General features: G+C 49.2%; 1 protein-coding gene across 1 annotated transcript in view; it reads left to right on the plus strand.

Moving 5' to 3' along the window:
* The window catches only part of LMLN (leishmanolysin like peptidase), a 431,292-nt gene that overhangs the window by 221,963 nt on the left and 186,247 nt on the right, over positions 1-23,082 (plus strand). The window contains exon 10 of the mRNA XM_085647501.1: positions 3,314-3,421. Within this exon, the coding sequence (XP_085503627.1) occupies positions 3,314-3,421 (108 nt within the window). The remainder of the gene's footprint in view (positions 1-3,313; positions 3,422-23,082) is intronic.

Genomic DNA, 23,082 nt, shown 5'->3' on the forward strand with positions numbered 1-23,082 from the left:
GTTTCACATGACCAAGAACTTTATATAAAAAAGGGCTGCACTCTAAAACCCTTCAATGGTTCTACTCTTTTCTGCGGCATCGAACTCAATCAGTACAAATGTATCTAACCCCAAAACCATCAAATGCGGTGTTCCGCAATTAGCCTCCCTTAGCCCAACCCTATTTAAAGCCTATGTCTCTCCCCTGGCTACAATTGGTAGGAAATGGGGTTTCAGCATCTGGTTATATGCCGATGATACCCAGCTGTTGATTGCGTTTGAGGAAAATTATGAGACCACCAAAAGTAATCTGAACCACTGCCTCTCTGAAAGAAGCCGACTAGATGTCAGCTGATTGCCTGAAACTAAATGCTGAAAATCAGAAATATTGCTCTTTGGCAATGTACACTCAATCTGGGGACACAACTTGGTAGGCCCAGCCATTGGGCACTGCCCCTGTGCCTAAACGTGTGGTGAAAAATCTGGGAATGCTGGTAGATGATGCACTAAACGTGCAGGTCCAAGTCTGAGTTCTCTTTGGTAAATGTTTTGCTAGGCTGAAATTGCTCAGGAGACTTTTTATGTGGATCCCTTTGAACTGGAGGAAAACCATTACCTAGACATCACTGATTAGCAACCTGGACTACGGGAATGCGCTTCATGTCGGCATGGCTGACTATCTTTTTTCCCGACTACAGGTTCTTCAGAATGCTGCAGCCAAACTGCTTCGTAACAAAACCAAGTACAGTTCGGCCTCGGCCTGCCTGAAAGAACTACACTGGCTGCTATCAGACAAAGAGCCAAGTTTAAGCTCTTATGCTAGCTGCACAGAGCATCTTACAAACTTGCCCCTAGGATACTGCAGGACAAATTGGAATTCTATGTCCCCTCTTGTGACCTTAGGTCAGGCAGCCACCCTCTAGCCAAAACCCCACAAATCAAGAGTTAGAGCGAGGGAGTCGCTCCTTTACCTATCTGGCAGCTGCCAACTGGAACAACATCCTGTGAGTTTTTTAAAGAAGCTGAAAACTTGTTTTTTTTTTCAGGGCTCAATTAGTGAGACTCATGGATTATGGCTCCAGCTTCAATGTATTTATCATATTTTACCTTTCACTTTAAACAGTTTCCTGTCTATCCTAGCGCCGTGATGTCCCTTAGAATGAATGTTGCGCTTTACAAAATACAAAAATACAAACAAAAAAATACCATGTTAATTAAATGTGGTATTCCAGGAAAAAGTCTTAGAATCATAAAATTAATATTTTGAAAACGACTTTAATTTTCTCATACCACCTTCCTTTACACAGCTTATACTGATGTTTAAAAATATCAGATAAACTAATTAATTTCCAGAACAAATTTAACCAGCTGTAAGATACCAGCTTCAGTTTAACATTTCCAAAGCAATGTAGATTTATTAACAATCACTGTTGAATTTCTCGTGCATTATAGAATGTGTTTGTCTGTATCTATATGATGCCTCTACCACATGTTTTATACATAGGGGAACGTAGGAGGGACTAGACTATTTCTAAAATCCTTATCTGTTGACCAAACTGAGGACAGCAGTACCAAGGCTACAGCCTCCTGTTCCAACCTAAAAATACTCTTGATTTTTCCAACTATTCCTAAAAATGTTAGATATTGTAGGTTATTCACTTGTTTTATAGGCAAAGCACACTACAAAACGGTAAAGGCATTTAGAGTTCTTGTTTAAAAGTGCATGCTAATGGACAAAATTATCAAAGCAGATTTACTTAATCTAGATAATACCAATGACCCTCTAACCCAGAGTGATACACATTTTACAAGAAACATTTAGTAAATTACTCTGGAGCCCTTTAGGTGAAAGATTGAAGTGAGGAATGTGAAAGGAAGCAAAGCTAATCGGTAGTCACACCTTCCATGATCTCCATCTGAGGTTGTCATAAGCCAGAATCTGTGTAAATATCTGCCGTAATCATAGACACAGTTTGATTTATTCCCACAAGTAGTATTCCGATCCTCACCACAAATACGAAGTTATGGCAGATGCTGGCACAAACCTTTGCGGAAGAAGGTCCCAGTAACATCAAATAATACTAGTGCATTTGTATTATGAACGTTCATGACAGGGGGTAACTTGGGACTTTTGGCTCGCAACAGATGTTTACTGTTGCCCATCTCGTGGTACTCCATTTGTTGATATCAGAAGGATGAAGACTTAGTGGACCTGCTGGAATTTGAACCTGGGACCATACAATGGATGCTTAGTTCACCGAGCCACCATAACCAATGTGTAATGTGATTTCAGCAAGTCACCTTTTGGCCTAGTGTGGTTTGTGCATTTTCCTCATGAAGAGTGATATGATTTTATTGTACTAATACCTTTCATGTTGCTAGAGATGGCGGGTGGGAGGGACCCAGTGATTGCCAAGAGGGCACAGCATTCACTATTCTGAATTAAGCGCTTGCCCTTGTAGGAACATTTGACTTCAGGACTTATAGAGAATTTTCATAATGTGGGAGATGATTCTCTGAGGCAAGTTATCACACAGGGCAGTTGGGTGGCATTAAAAATGTGTAGCAATAGAGATCTTGTCCAGTTTTATGGTTCAGGATAGCGGTATGTCTACCCAAATGATACCAAGATTAATTCGTATTATGATGCCATTTCGGGTGTAACTAGGTGAGAAGTTTGTGTTAATTGTCATAGGTTTGGTTAATGGGCATAGGGAGAGAATTGTTAAATAGAAGGCAGAAATGTGGGGTCCCTAGTGTACAAAAGTGTGGCAGGAAAAAATAATTATTTAAGTGGCAAATTGCTCAATGATTCTAACAAGGAAGCACCTAATTATACACGTGTTTATCAAATGTTACAATTGAGGTCTATCTCGCGTGGGTCCTTATCTTAATGATGTTTGATAATTCTATACTATAAACATTTTGAAATCCCTGCCCAAATAATAGGTTTTTTTTATAGGTACCTACACAATAGAATTTAAACCTTTCACTAATTCTAACTTTCAGTATTAACATATCCATCCATCTTATGTTTTGGATTACACATGCTTTTGCACACCTTTTCACAACAATTAATTACATATTTTGTATTCCTTTGTCCATGATGTCAAAATCTTAAACCGCTATGAGTTACCTACAGCTCGTTTGGTTTACCCACATATTGCCAGTTTAGAAGCATTAGCACATTGTTTTTAGTACAATTCCATATAGCAATATTTCCATACACTTTCTGTATTACCAGCTTCAGAACTGTGAACGGTTGGCTAATTAGACTAATTACAGATTTGTGGGCTATTTTGAAATTCATTTTAACAGCTGTTTGTACTTTCAGGAAGAGGCCCGAAACCATTTTAACTGCCCAGTTCTTGAAGGAATGGAGCTTGAAAACCAGGGTGGTATGGGTACGGAGCTCAATCACTGGGAAAAAAGGTTATTAGAAGTAAGTATACCTTTAGTTTTATGCACCAATACAGTTAGTGCCACTTTCATCTTGTAGATTTCATTAAAAAACGCAAAGTACTTCCATTATTACTAAACCACAACTGTGTAGTTTATCAGGAGAAACCGCCTTTACCACGCGGACATTACCTCGTAATGTCTTTATGACGCACCCATTACTACACAAGGCTTTACCACAAATTGGGTGGTAAGGGTATTTTTAGGGTTTAGGGGTGGGTAACTGTTTTGGGTGGTAAGGGTGTTTTAATGGTTTAGGGGTGGGTTGGGGTATTTGGTGGTAAGAGTGTTTTTAGGTTTTAGGGTGTGTAAGGGTTTTGAGAGATATGTGTTTTTTTAGGGTTTAGGGGTGGGTAGGAATATGGGATGTAAAGGTAATAAAAAATGGGGGTGTTTGGGGGTTTCCCCAAATTTTTTTTTCTTCAATCTATCTATAAATTTCATTTGCCTGTGCTCAGCTTAGATTTGTTTCAGCACTCTGCCTTTTTGCTGTTGTTCCTGTGTGCCCTGCCCACCACCTCCCAGCGACCCTCCCACCTCCCAGGACCTACTAAATGGATTTTGACACAAGATTGTAGAAGGAGCGTCCTCCACTATTGTTTCGGTGAATGTGGAGGGTGTGGAAAGGGAAACGGAGCACAGGAGGCTGGAGGGTTGGTGGAAGTTCAGGTGGTGGTTGATGTATGCTGGTCCTTGATTGTGAAGTGCCTTGTAGGTGTGGATCAGCATGGTATTATTATTATTATCATTGCATATGTTTATAGTGCATGACTACCCAACAGAGTTTCCCAGCACTTCGGGTACGGGTAGGGCAATCTGATGGCTATAAAAGCAGGGTCTTTAATGCTTTACGAAAGTTAGAAAGGGAGGTACAGCATCTCAGGGATTCAGGAAGAGAGTTCCATAGTTTAGGGCCATGGAAGGAGAAGGATCGTCCTCCCATTCGGGACAGTTCCACTCTTGGAACTACAAATTGAGATTGATTGCTAGAGCGTAGAATGCGAACAGGATGATACAGGGATGCCAGATTTTGCAAGTATTGCGGTGCTGCAAAGGTATGGATTTGTGCATATAGCACAGAGCTTTGAAATGTATTCACTTATCCACTGGAACCCAGTGTAGTTGGCGGAGAAGTTCAGATTCTGAGGAGTGTCTAGGGAGGTGAAACAGAAGCCTTGCTGCAGAGGTCTCAACCACCTATAGACGTCTTAACAACGCCTTGTCAGCCCCTGGGTACAAGATGTTGCTGTAGGAAGGTGGATCTCTGACTATGGTTACCCCAAACTTTTTGCCTAGTGTCTAGCTGGTTTTTCGACTTAGTTGGCCTGAGATCCTGCCATTCAGGGTCTCAGGCTGTCTGCTCTCTCTTTAAAATGGACTCCATGTACCCTAGGTACATACCCAATTGGTAAGGATCACCTTATTGGACCCTGTACAGTGTACCCTAGGTACCCAGGGCATAGGTGTACCCTAGGCCTCCCAGGGGCTGCAGCATGTATTATGCCACCCCTGGTCTGGCCTTCCAATCAGACACAACTGGCTGATCACTCAGCTGGGGCAAGGTCGTGTAATCACCCCTTGCTTAGATATAGTATACCTATATCTACCCTTGTATATAGACACATGTGTACCTATCAGCCACTCCTATGGCAGGCCTTAACAATCCTGGAGGCAGAGTGCTTGGTAACATGTGAGATGGTGCTCTAGCATGAGCTGAGCCTGTCTGCAGCTTTCGGAACCATGTCCTTATAGCTGTTCTATGATATAGCCTACCATATACTCTTAAAGTGCCTTATAATCTTAAATGGTTATGGTAACTATGGTTTGGCTTTATCAAAACATGTCGTGAAAGGTGTCTAACACTTTGGAATAATACCCCCATACCATTTCTGGTGATGAGGATATTATTCCTCCCTTCTAGAGGGAGAGACATGTTAAAATCCTACTTTGCTGTTTAACTCTCACCAAAGCCTCAGCATCACAAAATGGATGCTGCTGCCACAGACACGAGTCTGACCTCCTGCTGCTGGGAGCCCTCCCAGCCAGGGAGGCCTGGACAATAGGTTTCCTGCTTGGGGAGGTGCTAGCACCTCCCCAGACAGACTTTAGTATATTGGGGCAGGGAGGGCTGAAAGGAATGAGACATGCCTGGGGCACACAAGGTGTCGCATGCATAGTCCAGTTCAAACCGGTGCTGGGGCACTCAAGCCCCAGTCCTGGCGCGAAACTGGACAAAGGGAAGTGGGTGTAACCACCCCCCTCCCAGGTCCCACCCATAAGGCGTGACCTAGCAGGCAACCCAGCCCCCCAGATTAGTAGAAGTGTGGTAGCTGGGAGATTAGATTATCCTGAACCAGCAACTTGAACAGAAACTCTGGACCTTCGACATTCGACGAAAGAAGAAGACTGAAGAGTCTCCCTTGTGGCCAAGGAGTGGCTACCCTGTGCAAACAGGCACCATCAAGAGACTTACCCTTTGCTTTGCTGAAGTTCTACGAGGGACCGACTGCAGAGCCTGACCAGAGCCTTGACTTCCAGACTTCTCCGACCCTGATCCACATCCACAGCCGAGCTGAGATCCGTGGAGGCGACGAGAGACGTAGGACCGGCTACCTGGGAAAAGTGGCGAGTATCTTCCAGCGCCGCTTCTGAGGTACCCTCGAAGTTGTGCACCGGGGATTGAGAAGCCCCAACCCCAAGCACCATCTGCACCGAAGATCAGCCCCCCACACTCCACGAGTCCTGCGTGGGGCCCTTCTGCATTTTCCTGCTTGCCGCGTCTGTCCGGTTGCTTGCCCGTTGGCTAGCGGCCTTTGCGACGACACACCTTTGAATTTCCACTGCTGGTTTGGCTCCTCCAGACTGGCTCCGGCTCCTCTGCAAAAGAGAAGCACCCCAGACCTTCCTGGTCTGCACCAGAAGCAAGTCCTCCATTCTTCGTGGGTTCCGCTTGCCAAGGCTTGGTGAGTCCTAGTTCGACTTCGACGCCGCCGACAGCAAGAGCCTTCGTGGGACAGCTCGCCTCCTGGTCCTGGTCGTCCTCGACGTCTCCTGGTACCCGTGGCTGCTGCGACAAGCTTCACCCCTTCACCTGCATCTTCACGACATCGCCTGGTTCCTTCCTGGTTCCACGTGGTCACTGGCTAGTGACCCAGACTCTGTCCCTTCTGCTTGCAGGTATCCTTCCTTCTTGATCCCGGCCTTGGGATCCACCGGACACTCTTCACTGACTGCCTGTCAGCATCTTTCCTTCAGGCATCCATAGGAGTCGACGACGAAACCCGACGCAAGTTCACACCTATGCACCCGCAGCCCGTGGGCTAGGTATCTTGGGTACTCCGGTGCTCATCAGGGTATTGACTATCCCAGTGTCTAGTTCTCAAGTCTCGACTTCCTAGCTACTACAGAAGTGTCCTAAATCTTATTAATTCTGAACTGTACTATTTTTATCGATTATACGCATTACGCGTGAGTGTTTCCACTCAGCACCTGAATTCCGTGGGCCTCCCACTTCCTAACCTTGGGTAGTATAGTGCAGCCCCAGCGATTCCCTAGGCCTAGGCCTATCCTATTTCCGTGACAGTGGTCCTTATACCACTTACTTAGTATATGGTTTGCGTGGCCCCTAGGGCCTAACTGTATTACTTACCTGTGTGACTTAATGTATGCTTGAATAAGACTGTGTTGTACTTACCTCGAATCTCATAAAGAGTGCTGAGGGTTTGACTAGAATAAATACACTTTATTTTATATATATATCTGGTGTGGTGTCCTTTCATTTGGTATTCAAGGGATTATATATGGTATAACAGCTGGCTTCACATGCCATTCAGAGTTTAGCCTAAGACTGCTCTTGTCCATGCTACCACTAGGATAGCTGGTCTATAAGGTTGACTTTACAACCAATCACCATAAGGGTTGTTTGGACTGATACAAGGTGTACACTAGAACTAGTGACATCATATATCAGGCCAACTTCTCACATTGGTGAGCAGTGGTTGGGATATGAGCTTGCTGTTGTAATACCATTGTAATCTTGAGATACTAAATTGAAAGATCACACAGATATTGTCTAGGTACATATAACATAGATTATAATACTTAAGTCCTACTGGACTTAGTTGTTGTAGGTGGAAGGGCCTAGCACACCCTGACTACAACTACTAGAGAGGTTTAGTAGATATAACTAGTGTAGGTAGGTGCACACACCACACCCTCACCAGAATCATGTCCCTGAATGGAGATCACACTGATACTCCCTCAGGAGAGGAGAAACCTAGACAGATTACCTCTAGATATGATGCATTCACTTTCCTGGAGATGAGACAACTGTGTACCTCCAGGAGATTAAAACAGGGTTCCAACCCTACCCGTAGACAGCTAGTGGAGCTTCTGGAGGCCTATGATGCTGAAAGAGCTGCCAAGTATGGTGCCATAGCTGTAGATAAGGGCCTCCCCTCCACAGAAGAGACCCCTGACTTAACTGATACAGATGAGTTAGAAGAGACCTCAGAGGAAGAGAGAGGTAGCAAGACCCCAGTCAGAAGACTTAGTCAGGCTAACTTAAGCTTGCATGGGAGCTTACATGGGAGCTTCCCTTACAGGCCCCCAAGTAATCTTAAAAAGAGAGATAGGAGGGGTAGGTCTCCCTCAGGGGACTCTCTCCACTCCTATCACTCAAGAAGCTCCAATGCTTCATCCCACAGGGGGATGACTTCCCCCCAGAGGAGAGAGCATGAGGCCAGAATGAAGGAAGCTAAACTGAGGATTGAAAGGGAAGAACTTGCCCTTGCCAAAGAGAAGCTTGCTCTGGCCAGAGAGCAAAAATTGTGTGGGTCAGAACCCACTGGTGGCAGCAACATTCCTAGAGATAGGGATAGGTCTTATGATCATAGAAACCTAAGCAAGATAGTCCCCCCATATCAGAATGGGGATGACATCCACAAGTGGATGACTGCTTTGGAGAGGGCCTGCAAAGTACAGCAGGTACCCCAGAGTCAGTGGGCAGCTATCTTGTGGCTCTCCTTTTCTGACAAAGGTAGACACAAGCTCCTCACAGTCAGTGATGAGGATGCTAACAATTACAAAGTCCTGAAGAGTGCTCTGATAGATGGGTTTGGCTTAACCACTGAGCAATATAGGTTGTTGTTCAGAGACACCCAGAAGACACAGACACAGGAATGGTCTGATTTTATGGATTGTGCCACTAAGGCTTTGGAGGGTTGGTTAACTGGCAGCAAGGTGCAGGACTATACAGGATTGTACAACTTGATTATGAGGGAGCAGATCCTTAGTAATTGTCAGAACCAGCTTCTCCATCAACACCTGGTACACTCAGATTTGACCTCTCCCCAAGAATTGGGAAAGAGGGCAGATAAATGGGTCAGGACCAGGATTAGGCCTACAAATCAGGGTGGTGACCAAAAGAAAGATACCACCAAGCCTCAAGAAAAGGGTGGGGATAAAATAAAAGAGAAATCTTCCTCAGGGCCGCAAAACTCCACACAGGGTGGTGGGTCCCAAGCTCCCTCCTCTACCACAGTCAAAAAGCCTTACTGCCATGAATGTAAAATTCCTGGGCATTGGAAAACTGACAGCAGTTGCCCAAAGTCTAAAAACAAAACTGTTCCTACAATTACTCCTGTCACACCACCTATTACTGTCAGCAGTAATCCCTCAGGTGGTGGGAGTGCCCCCAAAAATGTGGTTGGGGTTTCTTGGGGAACACAGGGGGACACTGGCTTAGCCAATTCCCCTACAGCAGCTACTCTTGTCTGTGATGGTGGCATGGGGTTTGCCAACTTCACTGCCTGTCCCAACACTTTGTGTAGGTACAGACAGGAGCCCTACATCAATGGTAGAAAAGCTGAGGCCTACAGAAAAACTGGAGCTAGCATCACTATGGTGGCCCATAGGCTAGTTCCCTCTGAGCAGCTTTTGCCTGGTTTCTCATACCAGGTAACTAACATTGATGGCAAACAGAACAGTCATCCCATGGCAGAGGTATGTCTCAGCTGGGGAGGTGTCACTGGCCCTAAAAGGGTGGCAGTGTTCCCAACCTTGCCTGTAGACTGCTTACTGGGGAATGACTTAGAACTCTCAGCTTGGGCTGGAGTTGAACAAGACGCCCATTCTAAAATGGTAGGCCTTTCGCAAAAGGGTAGTGGGGTTGTGCCAGCCACAACCCCTGTCCAAGTAGATTTCCTCCCTGAAAAGGTTGGATGGGCAGTGGTAGCCACAGCCCAGGCAAAGACAGACTTCCCTGTAGAGATTGGCAGAGCTGTGACAGTCACAGCACAAACCCAAACTGAGTGCCTCCCTGAAAAGGTTGGCAAGGCTGTAATGGTCTCAGCCCATACTCAGACTGACATAGGTGTAGTGAAGCCTGAAACTATGGATCACTCCACACAAACAGAGAGTAGTGGGGAGGAAGAAAAGTCTCCCTCTCCCCAGACATTAGGAAAAGGTCAGCCTCCTCAGGGATCTGACCTCACCCCTTGTGAAGGAACTGCCCCAGAGGTAGCCTGGCCTGGCAGAGCTTCTGATGTCAGTGGCCCCTTCCAAGGTGGGACCCAGTCTGGTGCAGGTAGCCTGCCTCTCTCTACCCTGCCTCAGTCAGCCCAGGGCTGCAGAGGTCAGGGAGGCCAGTGGACCCCAAGAGGGCCCCTGTCCACAAGAACCCCCCATCAAAAGAATGAAGATTGCCTGGCTAGTAGCCCTAGCCAGGTGATGGTTAAAAACATTCCTGAGGGATCTCCTTTACAGGTAGTTAGGGACCTCCCCCAGAGGGATTCTGTTGGGCACAGGCAAACATGGGACCTTAGGGCCCCAAACCTGACCTGTCCCTCCAGTAAGCCCACAAAAGGGACCCAGCCTCCAGCTTTAGGTAGCCAGAGGCTGACCCTGAGAGCACAGTGCAACTCAGTTAAAGAAAGGAAGCCATCCATGGTGGAGGATGATTGGAGGAAGCTGAGGCCTCACTTTGAGGACCCTCACTTCAGTACTCCATCTCAACACCAGCCTTTTACTTTGCAAAGACACACCAAAGGTAGAGATTCCCTATGGTGGAGACCCTATGATACCTTTAGGGTGAGGGATTGCTTAGTGGACCATGAGACAGGGGGTAACCATGCCAGTGCTGGTTCTTCCTTATATGGCCACTTAGGCAATAGAGGCTTACCTTGTCAAGGACAGCCTTATCTCCTTTCGTTGGGGGGGGGGGGAGGGGGGGGGGTTGTGTAGGAAGGTGGATATCTGACTATGGTTACCCCCAACTTTTTGCCTAGTGTCTAGCTGGTTTTTCGACTTAGTTGGCCTGAGATCCTGCCATTCAGGGTCTCAGGCTGTCTGTTCTCTCTTTAAAATGGACTCCATGTACCCTAGGTACATACCCAATTGGTAAGGATCACCTTATTGGACCCTGTACAGTGTACCCTAGGTACCCAGGGCATAGGTGTACCCTCGGCCTCCCAGGGGCTGCAGCATGTATTATGCCACCCCTGGTCTGGCCTTCCAATCAGACACAACTGGCTGATCACTCAGCTGGGGCAAGGTCGTGTAATCACCCCTTGCTTAGATATAGTATACCTATATCTACCCTTGTATATAGACACATGTGTACCTATCAGCCACTCCTAGGGCAGGCCTTAACAATCCTGGAGGCAGAGTGCTTGGTAACATGTGAGATGGTGCTCTAGCATGAGCTGAGCCTGTCTGCAGCTTTCGGAACCATGTCCTTATAGCTGTTCTATGATATAGCCTACCATATACTCTTAAAGTACCTTATAATCTTAAACGGTTAATGTAACTATGGTTTGGCTTTATCAAAATATGTTGTGAAAGGTGTCTATCACTTTGGAATAATACCCCCATACCGTTTCTGGTGATGAGGATATTATTCCTCCCTTCTAGAGGGAGAGACATGTTAAAATCCTACTTTGCTGTTTAACTCTCACCAAAGCCTCAGCATCACAAAATGGATGCTGCTGCCACAGACACGAGTCTGACCTCCTGCTGCTGGGAGCCCTCCCAGCCAGGGAGGCCTGGACAATAGGTTTCCTGCTTGGGGAGGTGCTAGCACCTCCCCAGTCAGACTTTAGTGTATTGGGGCAGGGAGGGCTGAAAGGAATGAGACATGCCTGGGGCACACAAGGTGTCCCATGCATAGTCCAGTTCAAACCGGTGCTGGGGCACTCCAGCCCCAGTCCTGGCGCAAAACTGGACAAAGGGAAGGGGGTGTAACCACCCCCTCCCAGGTCCCACCCATAAGGCGTGACCTAGCAGGCAACCCAGCCCCCCAGATTAGTATAAGTGTGGTAGCTGGGCCCCAGGAGATTAGATTATCCTGAACCTGCAACTTGAACAGAAACTCTGGACATTCGACTAAAGAAGAAGACTGAAGAATCTCCCTTGTGGCCAAGGAGTGGCTACCCTGTGCAAACATGCACCATCAAGAGACTTACCCTTTGCTTTGCTGAAGTTCTACGAGGGATCGACTGCAGAGCCTGACCAGAGCCTTGACTTCCAGACTTCTCCGACCCTGATCCACATCCACAGCCGAGCTGAGATCCGTGGAGGCGACGAGAGACGTGGGACCGGCTACCTGGGAAAAGTGGCGAGTATCTTCCAGCGCCGCTTCTGAGGTACCCTCGAAGTTGTGCACCGGGGATTGAGAAGCCCCAACCCCAAGCACCATCTGCACCGAAGATCAGCCCCCCACACTCCACGAGTCCTGCGTGGGGCCCTTCTGCATTTTCCTGCTTGCCGCGTCTGTCCGGTTGCTTGCCCGTTGGCTAGCGGCCTTTGCGACGACACACCTTTGAATTTCCACTGCTGGTTTGGCTCCTCCAGACTGGCTCCTGCACCTCTGCAAAAGAGAAGCACCCCAGACCTTCCTGGTCTGCACCAGAAGCAAGTCCTCCATTCTTCGTGGGTTCCGCTTGCCAAGGCTTGGTGAGTCCTAGTTCGACTTCGACGCCGCCGACAGCAAGAACCTTCGTGGGACAGCTCACCTCCTAGTCCTGGTCGTCCTCGACGTCTCCTGGTACCCGTGGCTGCTGCGACAAGCTTCACCCCTTCACCTGCATCTTCACGACATCGCCTGGTTCCTTCCTGGTTCCACGTGGTCACTGGCTAGTGACCCAGACTCTGTCCCTTCTGCTTGCAGGTATCCTTCCTTCTTGATCCCGGCCTTGGGATCCACCGGACACTCTTCACTGACTGCCTGTCAGCATCTTTCCTTCAGGCATCCATAGGAGTCAACGACGAGACGACGACGACGACGAGACCCCTGACTTAACTGATACAGATGAGTTAGAAGAGACCTCAGAGGAAGAGAGAGGTAGCAAGACCCCAGTCAGAAGACTTAGTCAGGCTAACTTAAGCTTGCATGGGAGCTTACATGGGAGCTTCCCTTACAGGCCCCCAAGTAATCTTAAAAAGAGAGATAGGAGGGGTAGGTCTCCCTCAGGGGACTCTCTCCACTCCTATCACTCAAGAAGCTCCAATGCTTCATCCCACAGGGGGATGACTTCCCCCCAGAGGAGAGAGCATGAGGCCAGAATGAAGGAAGCTAAACTGAGGATTGAAAGGGAAGAACTTGCCCTTGCCAAAGAGAAGCTTGCTCTGGCCAGAGAGCAAAAATTGTGTGGGTCAGAACCCACTGGTGGCAGCAACATTCCTAGAGATAGGGATAGGTCTTATGATCATAGAAACCTAAGCAAGATAGTCCCCCCATATCAGAATGGGGATGACATCCACAAGTGGATGACTGCTTTGGAGAGGGCCTGCAAAGTACAGCAGGTACCCCAGAGTCAGTGGGCAGCTATCTTGTGGCTCTCCTTTTCTGACAAAGGTAGAGACAAGCTCCTCACAGTCAGTGATGAGGATGCTAACAATTACAAAGTCCTGAAGAGTGCTCTGATAGATGGGTTTGGCTTAACCACTGAGCAATATAGGTTGTTGTTCAGAGACACCCAGAAGACACAGACACAGGAATGGTCTGATTTTATGGATTGTGCCACTAAGGCTTTGGAGGGTTGGTTAACTGGCAGCAAGGTGCAGGACTATACAGGATTGTACAACTTGATTATGAGGGAGCAGATCCTTAGTAATTGTCAGAACCAGCTTCTCCATCAACACCTGGTACACTCAGATTTGACCTCTCCCCAAGAATTGGGAAAGAGGGCAGATAAATGGGTCAGGACCAGGATTAGGCCTACAAATCAGGGTGGTGACCAAAAGAAAGATACCACCAAGCCTCAAGAAAAGGGTGGGGATAAAATAAAAGAGAAATCTTCCTCAGGGCCGCAAAACTCCACACAGGGTGGTGGGTCCCAAGCTCCCTCCTCTACCACAGTCAAAAAGCCTTACTGCCATGAATGTAAAATTCCTGGGCATTGGAAAACTGACAGCAGTTGCCCAAAGTCTAAAAACAAAACTGTTCCTACAATTACTCCTGTCACACCACCTATTACTGTCAGCAGTAATCCCTCAGGTGGTGGGAGTGCCCCCAAAAATGTGGTTGGGGTTTCTTGGGGAACACAGGGGGACACTGGCTTAGCCAATTCCCCTACAGCAGCTACTCTTGTCTGTGATGGTGGCATGGGGTTTGCCAACTTCACTGCCTGTCCCAACACTTTGTGTAGGTACAGACAGGAGCCCTACATCAATGGTAGAAAAGCTGAGGCCTACAGAAAAACTGGAGCTAGCATCACTATGGTGGCCCATAGGCTAGTTCCCTCTGAGCAGCTTTTGCCTGGTTTCTCATACCAGGTAACTAACATTGATGGCAAACAGAACAGTCATCCCATGGCAGAGGTATGTCTCAGCTGGGGAGGTGTCACTGGCCCTAAAAGGGTGGCAGTGTTCCCAACCTTGCCTGTAGACTGCTTACTGGGGAATGACTTAGAACTCTCAGCTTGGGCTGGAGTTGAACAAGACGCCCATTCTAAAATGGTAGGCCTTTCGCAAAAGGGTAGTGGGGTTGTGCCAGCCACAACCCCTGTCCAAGTAGATTTCCTCCCTGAAAAGGTTGGATGGGCAGTGGTAGCCACAGCCCAGGCAAAGACAGACTTCCCTGTAGAGATTGGCAGAGCTGTGACAGTCACAGCACAAACCCAAACTGAGTGCCTCCCTGAAAAGGTTGGCAAGGCTGTAATGGTCTCAGCCCATACTCAAACTGACATAGGTGTAGTGAAGCCTGAAACTATGGATCACTCCACACAAACAGAGAGTAGTGGGGAGGAAGAAAAGTCTCCCTCTCCCCAGACATTAGGAAAAGGTCAGCCTCCTCAGGGATCTGACCTCACCCCTTGTGAAGGAACTGCCCCAGAGGTAGCCTGGCCTGGCAGAGCTTCTGATGTCAGTGGCCCCTTCCAAGGTGGGACCCAGTCTGGTGCAGGTAGCCTGCCTCTCTCTACCCTGCCTCAGTCAGCCCAGGGCTGCAGAGGTCAGGGAGGCCAGTGGACCCCAAGAGGGCCCCTGTCCACAAGAACCCCCCATCAAAAGAATGAAGATTGCCTGGCTAGTAGCCCTAGCCAGGTGATGGTTAAAAACATTCCTGAGGGATCTCCTTTACAGGTAGTTAGGGACCTCCCCCAGAGGGATTCTGTTGGGCACAGGCAAACATGGGACCTTAGGGCCCCAAACCTGACCTGTCCCTCCAGTAAGCCCACAAAAGGGACCCAGCCTCCAGCTTTAGGTAGCCAGAGGCTGACCCTGAGAGCACAGTGCAACTCAGTTAAAGAAAGGAAGCCATCCATGGTGGAGGATGATTGGAGGAAGCTGAGGCCTCACTTTGAGGACCCTCACTTCAGTACTCCATCTCAACACCAGCCTTTTACTTTGCAAAGACACACCAAAGGTAGAGATTCCCTATGGTGGAGACCCTATGATACCTTTAGGGTGAGGGATTGCTTAGTGGACCATGAGACAGGGGGTAACCATGCCAGTGCTGGTTCTTCCTTATATGGCCACTTAGGCAATAGAGGCTTACCTTGTCAAGGACAGCCTTATCTCCTTTCGTTGGGGGGGGGGGGGGGGGGGGGGGTGTGTAGGAAGGTGGATATCTGACTATGGTTACCCCCAACTTTTTGCCTAGTGTCTAGCTGGTTTTTCGACTTAGTTGGCCTGAGATCCTGCCATTCAGGGTCTCAGGCTGTCTGTTCTCTCTTTAAAATGGACTCCATGTACCCTAGGTACATACCCAATTGGTAAGGATCACCTTATTGGACCCTGTACAGTGTACCCTAGGTACCCAGGGCATAGGTGTACCCTCGGCCTCCCAGGGGCTGCAGCATGTATTATGCCACCCCTGGTCTGGCCTTCCAATCAGACACAACTGGCTGATCACTCAGCTGGGGCAAGGTCGTGTAATCACCCCTTGCTTAGATATAGTATACCTATATCTACCCTTGTATATAGACACATGTGTACCTATCAGCCACTCCTAGGGCAGGCCTTAACAATCCTGGAGGCAGAGTGCTTGGTAACATGTGAGATGGTGCTCTAGCATGAGCTGAGCCTGTCTGCAGCTTTCGGAACCATGTCCTTATAGCTGTTCTATGATATAGCCTACCATATACTCTTAAAGTACCTTATAATCTTAAACGGTTAATGTAACTATGGTTTGGCTTTATCAAAATATGTTGTGAAAGGTGTCTATCACTTTGGAATAATATCCCCATACCGTTTCTGGTGATGAGGATATTATTCCTCCCTTCTAGAGGGAGAGACATGTTAAAATCCTACTTTGCTGTTTAACTCTCACCAAAGCCTCAGCATCACAAAATGGATGCTGCTGCCACAGACACGAGTCTGACCTCCTGCTGCTGGGAGCCCTCCCAGCCAGGGAGGCCTGGACAATAGGTTTCCTGCTTGGGGAGGTGCTAGCACCTCCCCAGTCAGACTTTAGTGTATTGGGGCAGGGAGGGCTGAAAGGAATGAGACATGCCTGGGGCACACAAGGTGTCCCATGCATAGTCCAGTTCAAACCGGTGCTGGGGCACTCCAGCCCCAGTCCTGGCGCAAAACTGGACAAAGGGAAGGGGGTGTAACCACCCCCTCCCAGGTCCCACCCATAAGGCGTGACCTAGCAGGCAACCCAGCCCCCCAGATTAGTATAAGTGTGGTAGCTGGGCCCCAGGAGATTAGATTATCCTGAACCTGCAACTTGAACAGAAACTCTGGACATTCGACTAAAGAAGAAGACTGAAGAATCTCCCTTGTGGCCAAGGAGTGGCTACCCTGTGCAAACATGCACCATCAAGAGACTTACCCTTTGCTTTGCTGAAGTTCTACGAGGGATCGACTGCAGAGCCTGACCAGAGCCTTGACTTCCAGACTTCTCCGACCCTGATCCACATCCACAGCCGAGCTGAGATCCGTGGAGGCGACGAGAGACGTGGGACCGGCTACCTGGGAAAAGTGGCGAGTATCTTCCAGCGCCGCTTCTGAGGTACCCTCGAAGTTGTGCACCGGGGATTGAGAAGCCCCAACCCCAAGCACCATCTGCACCGAAGATCAGCCCCCCACACTCCACGAGTCCTGCGTGGGGCCCTTCTGCATTTTCCTGCTTGCCGCGTCTGTCCGGTTGCTTGCCCGTTGGCTAGCGGCCTTTGCGACGACACACCTTTGAATTTCCACTGCTGGTTTGGCTCCTCCAGACTGGCTCCTGCACCTCTGCAAAAGAGAAGCACCCCAGACCTTCCTGGTCTGCACCAGAAGCAAGTCCTCCATTCTTCGTGGGTTCCGCTTGCCAAGGCTTGGTGAGTCCTAGTTCGACTTCGACGCCGCCGACAGCAAGAACCTTCGTGGGACAGCTCACCTCCTAGTCCTGGTCGTCCTCGACGTCTCCTGGTACCCGTGGCTGCTGCGACAAGCTTCACCCCTTCACCTGCATCTTCACGACATCGCCTGGTTCCTTCCTGGTTCCACGTGGTCACTGGCTAGTGACCCAGACTCTGTCCCTTCTGCTTGCAGGTATCCTTCCTTCTTGATCCCGGCCTTGGGATCCACCGGACACTCTTCACTGACTGCCTGTCAGCATCTTTCCTTCAGGCATCCATAGGAGTCAACGACGAAACCCGACGCAAGTTCACACCTATGCACCCGCAGCCCGTGGGCTAGGTAACTTGGGTACTCCGGTGCGCATCAGGGTATTGACTATCCTAGTGTCTAGTTCTCAAGTCTCGACTTCCTAGCTACTCCAGAAGTGTCCTAAATCTTATTAATTCTGAACTGTACTATTTCTATCGATTATACGCATTACGCGTGAGTGTTTCCACTCTGCACCTGAATCCTGTGGGCCTCCCACTTCCTAACCTTGGGTAGTATAGTGCAGCCCCAGCGATTACCTAGGCCTAGGCCTATCCTATTTCCGTGACAGTGGTCCTTATACCACTTACTTAGTATATGGTTTGCGTGGCCCCTAGGGCCTAACTGTATTACTTACCTGTGTGACTTAATGTATGCTTGAATAAGACTGTGTTGTACTTACCTCGAATCTCATAAAGAGTGCTGAGGGTTTGACTAGAATAAATACACTTTATTTTATATATATATCTGTTGTGGTGTCCTTTCATTTGGTATTCAAGGGATTATATATGGTATAACAGCTGGCTTCACATGCCATTCAGAGTTTAGCCTAAGACTGCTCTTGTCCATGCTACCACTAGGATAGCTGGTCTATAAGGTTGACTTTACAACCAATCACTATAAGGGTTGTTTGGACTGATACAAGGTGTACACTAGAACTAGTGACATCATATATCAGGCCAACTTCTCACAGTTGCCATAGTCCAGTCTGGATATCATCATGTCCTGGATGACTGTTCTCTGGGCAGAGTAGGGGAGTATCCACAAAATCTCCGTGAGCCATTTCATGGTGGCAAGACATGTAGATGCTACTCTCGCCACTTGTGGCTTCATAGACCAGGTGGAGTCGAACCAGAAGCTAAGATTCTTAACTTTATTGGTACCCAGCATTGCAGGCCAATGCTGGGTGCCCCATAACTGAGTGTTCCTTCCTAACACCATCACCTCTGTCTTGTCGCCATTCAGTTTCAAGGAGTTGGTGTTCATTCACGTGGAGACAAGACTGAGGCAGGGGTTGAGGTCCTCGGAGTTAACTACCTGGCCAGACGACAGCGAGAAAATAATCTGAGTATTGTCAGCGTAAGACTAGAGTCAGCCCGCAGCCTTCCACCAGATCTGCTAAAGGGTGGATGTAGACGTTAAAAAGCATGGGGCTGAGGGCAGAACCTTGCGGAACTCCTGAAATAAGTGGGAGGGATTCAGACTCTGCGTTTGACGAGAAGACCTGAAATTTGCGATCCGTAAAGTAGGAAGAGAACCAAGACAGTGTCGTGCCTTGGAGGCCCATTTGGGTCAGTCTGTCGGCCCTTAAAATAACAATCTACGAGACTTCACAGTTAATGTCACTGTTTCTCTGCAATGTGTCACATGTATCTGATAGAGACATCTAGCTGCAGATTCCTTAAATTAGAATGTCTCCAGGTGTCAGACTGGATCCGGAAAATTCTTTGCAGCAGCACCTCTGTGCGTCGGGGGACGGCGCCACACGACCCCGCCCTGACGTCATCCATGTACGTGACGTCAGTGAGGTCATATTAGTCCCTCCCGGCGCGCTGAATACAGTTTCCCTCTTTTTCGCGTGCATCGCGGATGCGGAGTAAGCGGTTCCTCTGGCCTGTTTTCAGGCCCCTTTTGACACTTCGCGTCTAGAACAGTGTGCGATGCCTTCGGGCTTTAAAACCTGTACCTCCTGTTAACGGCAAATGTCCGCGACAGACCCACATCTTATCTGTATGTGGTGTTTGAGTGAACACCACGACTCGACAGATTGCGACACCTGCCAACACCTCAAGTCGAAATTCCAGCGGGAGCGCCGGATGAAGCTCCTTTTGGTTCGACTGTCCCGGTCAGAGTCGTCTCGTCGTCCGGACTCCTCGTCGCCGACAGGTCCCTCTGGTTTACAGTTGCGGCGTTGCTCGCCCTCTGGGGCCCGGAGATGTCAATCACCCCTTTTGAGTAAGTCGCAGCGCATGTCGCCGAGGTCCACGACCTCACTTCCGCCTGTTGTTGGGGGCACTAGTTCCCGGAGCCCTCCGGATATGCTCCCCCGGGAGTCGCCCATCCCCTAAGCCGGGCGCGGGGGCGACTCGGACCCAAATGGAGGCCTATGCCGTGGCTCTGCAGACCTCTCTTGGGTCCGCTCCTGTCCCAGGGGCGTCCTCGGGGCCTCCGCTACTTGCGGAGTCCCTGACCGACTCACCGATGGGTTCGCCCCGGGCGCCAATTAAGCCTTTGCCCCCCAGGGACGAAGGAGATATGGTGTCGTCAGGGTGCGGCCCGGCTGGTTCCCCCTCTATGACCCATAGCACCCCCGCCGTGCCGCATAGTCCCGAGGGGCTCCCTGTGGCGTCGCAGGTGGCTGCTGGTGCTCAAAGCCTTTCTTCGACCACTCCTCGGCCTTCTGGACAGGTAGCCGCCTGCCCGGAGCCGAGGTCGGTGCTGTAACGGTGCCGAAAACTCACCTCCCCGGCTCCGACTCCGCATCCTACTTCAGAGTCGGAGCCTGTTGTAGTTGAGGCTGAGTCGGCACCCGTGCAGCGCCGGAAGCTTGCCTCCCCGGCTCCGATGCCATCCCCTTCTTCGGTGAGTGGGCTTGTTGTGGTGGATGTGGAATCGGCACCGGATGGTGCCGACTCGGCGCCCGATAGAGCCGAGTCGGCGCCAGACGAGGCGGGGTTGGCGCCGACCGGACTTATTTTGGTGCCACGTCGGCACCGGGTTGTAGATTCTTCTCCGGAAGCTTCTGAGGAGAGTTTGGCGTCTCCTTCACATTCGGCTACGCCGGATCTATCCTTGCCTGTGCCCCCCTTAGAATTTGTGGACCCGGCATTATCCCCGCCTCCTCCGGAGCCCCATCATGAAGCCCCATTCGTCAATGGGGCTTCTTTCCTGTGGGCATTGGTCGCACCCTCAGTGTATTGGTAGACTTAGTTTACAGCCCTCGCCTACAGATGAGTTGCTGTCCCCTCCTCGGAGGGCTACTGAGGCCGGTGTGGCGTTTCTTAGAGTAGTCTCCTTAGCCACTCGTGTTCTAAACATGCAGCCCCCTTCGGTCCCCTTGCCTGTGGACCCTCTGCTTGGTGTCTTTAACCATGGGTCGGGGAATGTGGAGCCGCTTCTGCCCTTTGAAGCTTCTCTTTATGACGCCCTTTTGGGCACCTGGGCTCGGCCGGCTTCCGGTGATCCGGTAGCTCGTTCTGTCTTGCACCGCCACCAACCTGCTCCACATGATCCAGTTTGCTTATTTGTTCACCCAGACGTGCAGGGGTTCATTTTGAAAACTGCCTTCCCTTCCTTGCCTCAGTTAATGCTTCCTCCCTCCAGGGAGTCCAGATGGCTTGAGTCGTGGGCTCGTAACATCTTCGCCTCCACTAGTGCTTCCCTTCGTTCACTAAATACAGTGTGTGTCTTGGCTCGGACTACCTCTGCATTGTGGGACTGTGTAGAGTCTTTTTTTTCGGACGCCTCTGAAGGCGCTCGTGTTGACCTCCTTCATCTTCTTCTTGATGGCCATGACCTTGCTGAATTCACGATCCGCTCGGCCTTGGATACTGCCGATTCCTTAGGCCGAGCTATGGCTGGTTCGGTTGCCTAGAAGCGCCATGCTTGGTTTGCGGGATAGCATCTTCCCGGAGAATATCCGGCAGTGACTTGTTGATCTACCCTTTGATGGGGTTTTATTGTTTGATGCCCACGCTGATTCGACTGTTCTGCGTCTCCTTGCTGGCTTTCGTCATGCGCCTTAAGCCTATATTTCCCAGGTTTTCTTTTTGCATGTTCTAAGGTGGTTACCCTTTCATTTAGTATCCTTTCGATGCCTTATGCGTAATGGGCTGGCAATAAGCCTACTGTGGCAGTGTTCCACTGGTTGTTGTGTCTGACCTCCGACTGTGGTTTACCCTAAGAGGTGTTCCCTGTTGTTTGGGGTGTCCATACTCCAAGTGGGGTACTTGTATGCTATTATATAGCTCTGCTTTATGTTATGTGGGCCTAGAGATCCTTTGGGCTCTATGCGCTCCCTGGTGCTCTTATCTTGCCGTTGTACGGTGTTCGATATTGTGACTTGGCCCAATCATCTATCCGTCATGGGTCGTCTTGCTTATATGCGTCATTCTCCTTGGGAGATCTTCATGGTGTTTTTCAAACTTAGAATGTGGACACCACCTGCCCTTAATGCACTAACGTGCTCCTATACCACCCATGTTGCATGGTCGTGGCTCGTTTACCCTTCTTTGATTAATATATATATCTATATCTATATATATCTATAGTGTGTGTGTATGTATATATATATATATATATATATATATATATATATATATATATGTATATATGTATAGTGTATATGCAAGTTACCGTGGGTACTCTTCTTCCACCATCTCTACCTCTCCTCGCTGCTACGAGGTCTGATCCTATATCTCAATAAATCAGGGACCTTTTTAGGGCTGCACTCGGGATTGCCCTTTGTCTACGCTGCAGGGTGTCTTTCAGTACACTTAGGTGCACTTCGTTGCTTTTCCTGCATCTTCAGCATAGGGTCCCTTTTTCGTCCCACTACCTGGGTGGTTCCACGGCTTTACACTGCTCCCTTCTTGGTGTGCAGATACTGAACGATATCTCTCTTTCTGGCCAAGGGTTCTTTTTTACTCCCAGTCGGAGGATGTGGTCTACAAATCTCAGATTCTTTCCTACATTTATAGACCTATTGGTACTCGGGTGCCTATGCTGCCACTTCTTCGGACGTGCCCCTCTCATGGGGTATCACCCTATCCTATGTCCGCTGTACCAGCGGGACAGCTCTTCTGATGTCCGTCATTTTAGGGTCTGCACCCTACAACTGTATTTCATAAGTTGGTTCTCAACTTCTAAGCTGCCTGGCTGGGCAGTCCTATGCCCTTTTATAGCTCCGCCACCTTGTTGTCTCTGTGGCTGTTGGCTCTGTGCATATTTCAGTGATGGCCTGCATCAGTGTGCCCTGCTCGCCCCTGCGCCCCCCCCTTTTTTTGGTGCCTGGGTGGGCACTTGGCGTGTTTCTTGTTCTTTCCTGTCCTTCGAGGACATTGTTCAGTTTCTACTTCTTGCCCTACGGTTCCTGGTGATAACTTCGCCGGCCTTCCTTCCATGGGCTAGCCTGGTAGGCTCTGGTATGGTTGCATCGCTTCGTGTTTTCCCCCAACCTTTGCTTGGTGTCCACATAGTGCGCCATTACGCTGAAGGTGGTCCCTCTTCCTTCTTCGTTCGGGACTCTCTCTCTCTCTCTTTATAGCTGGTGCCGTTTCTACATCTCGTACTTATACAGGTGTGGTGTAGCACCATTGTGGCACTTTTTTATTGGGACGCCTTGCCTCCTGTTCTCTTTTGCTCTTCCGAGCTAAGTGGGTTGCTGTCTGGTTGTCCTGCCACAACCTTACCCATTGTCCGTCACTCTGTGGCCGGCTCTCTGCCTGAGCACTTTCTGTTGTTCTGTCGCAGACCCACCACCCCCCTGGGGTATGGCTATGGTATCTATTCTTAAGGTTAAGGAATCTGCGGCTAGATGTCTCTATCAGA

Source organism: Triturus cristatus, chromosome 3_2, assembly GCF_964204655.1.
Source record: "Triturus cristatus chromosome 3_2, aTriCri1.1, whole genome shotgun sequence".
In the NCBI taxonomy this organism is placed as follows: domain Eukaryota; kingdom Metazoa; phylum Chordata; class Amphibia; order Caudata; family Salamandridae; genus Triturus; species Triturus cristatus.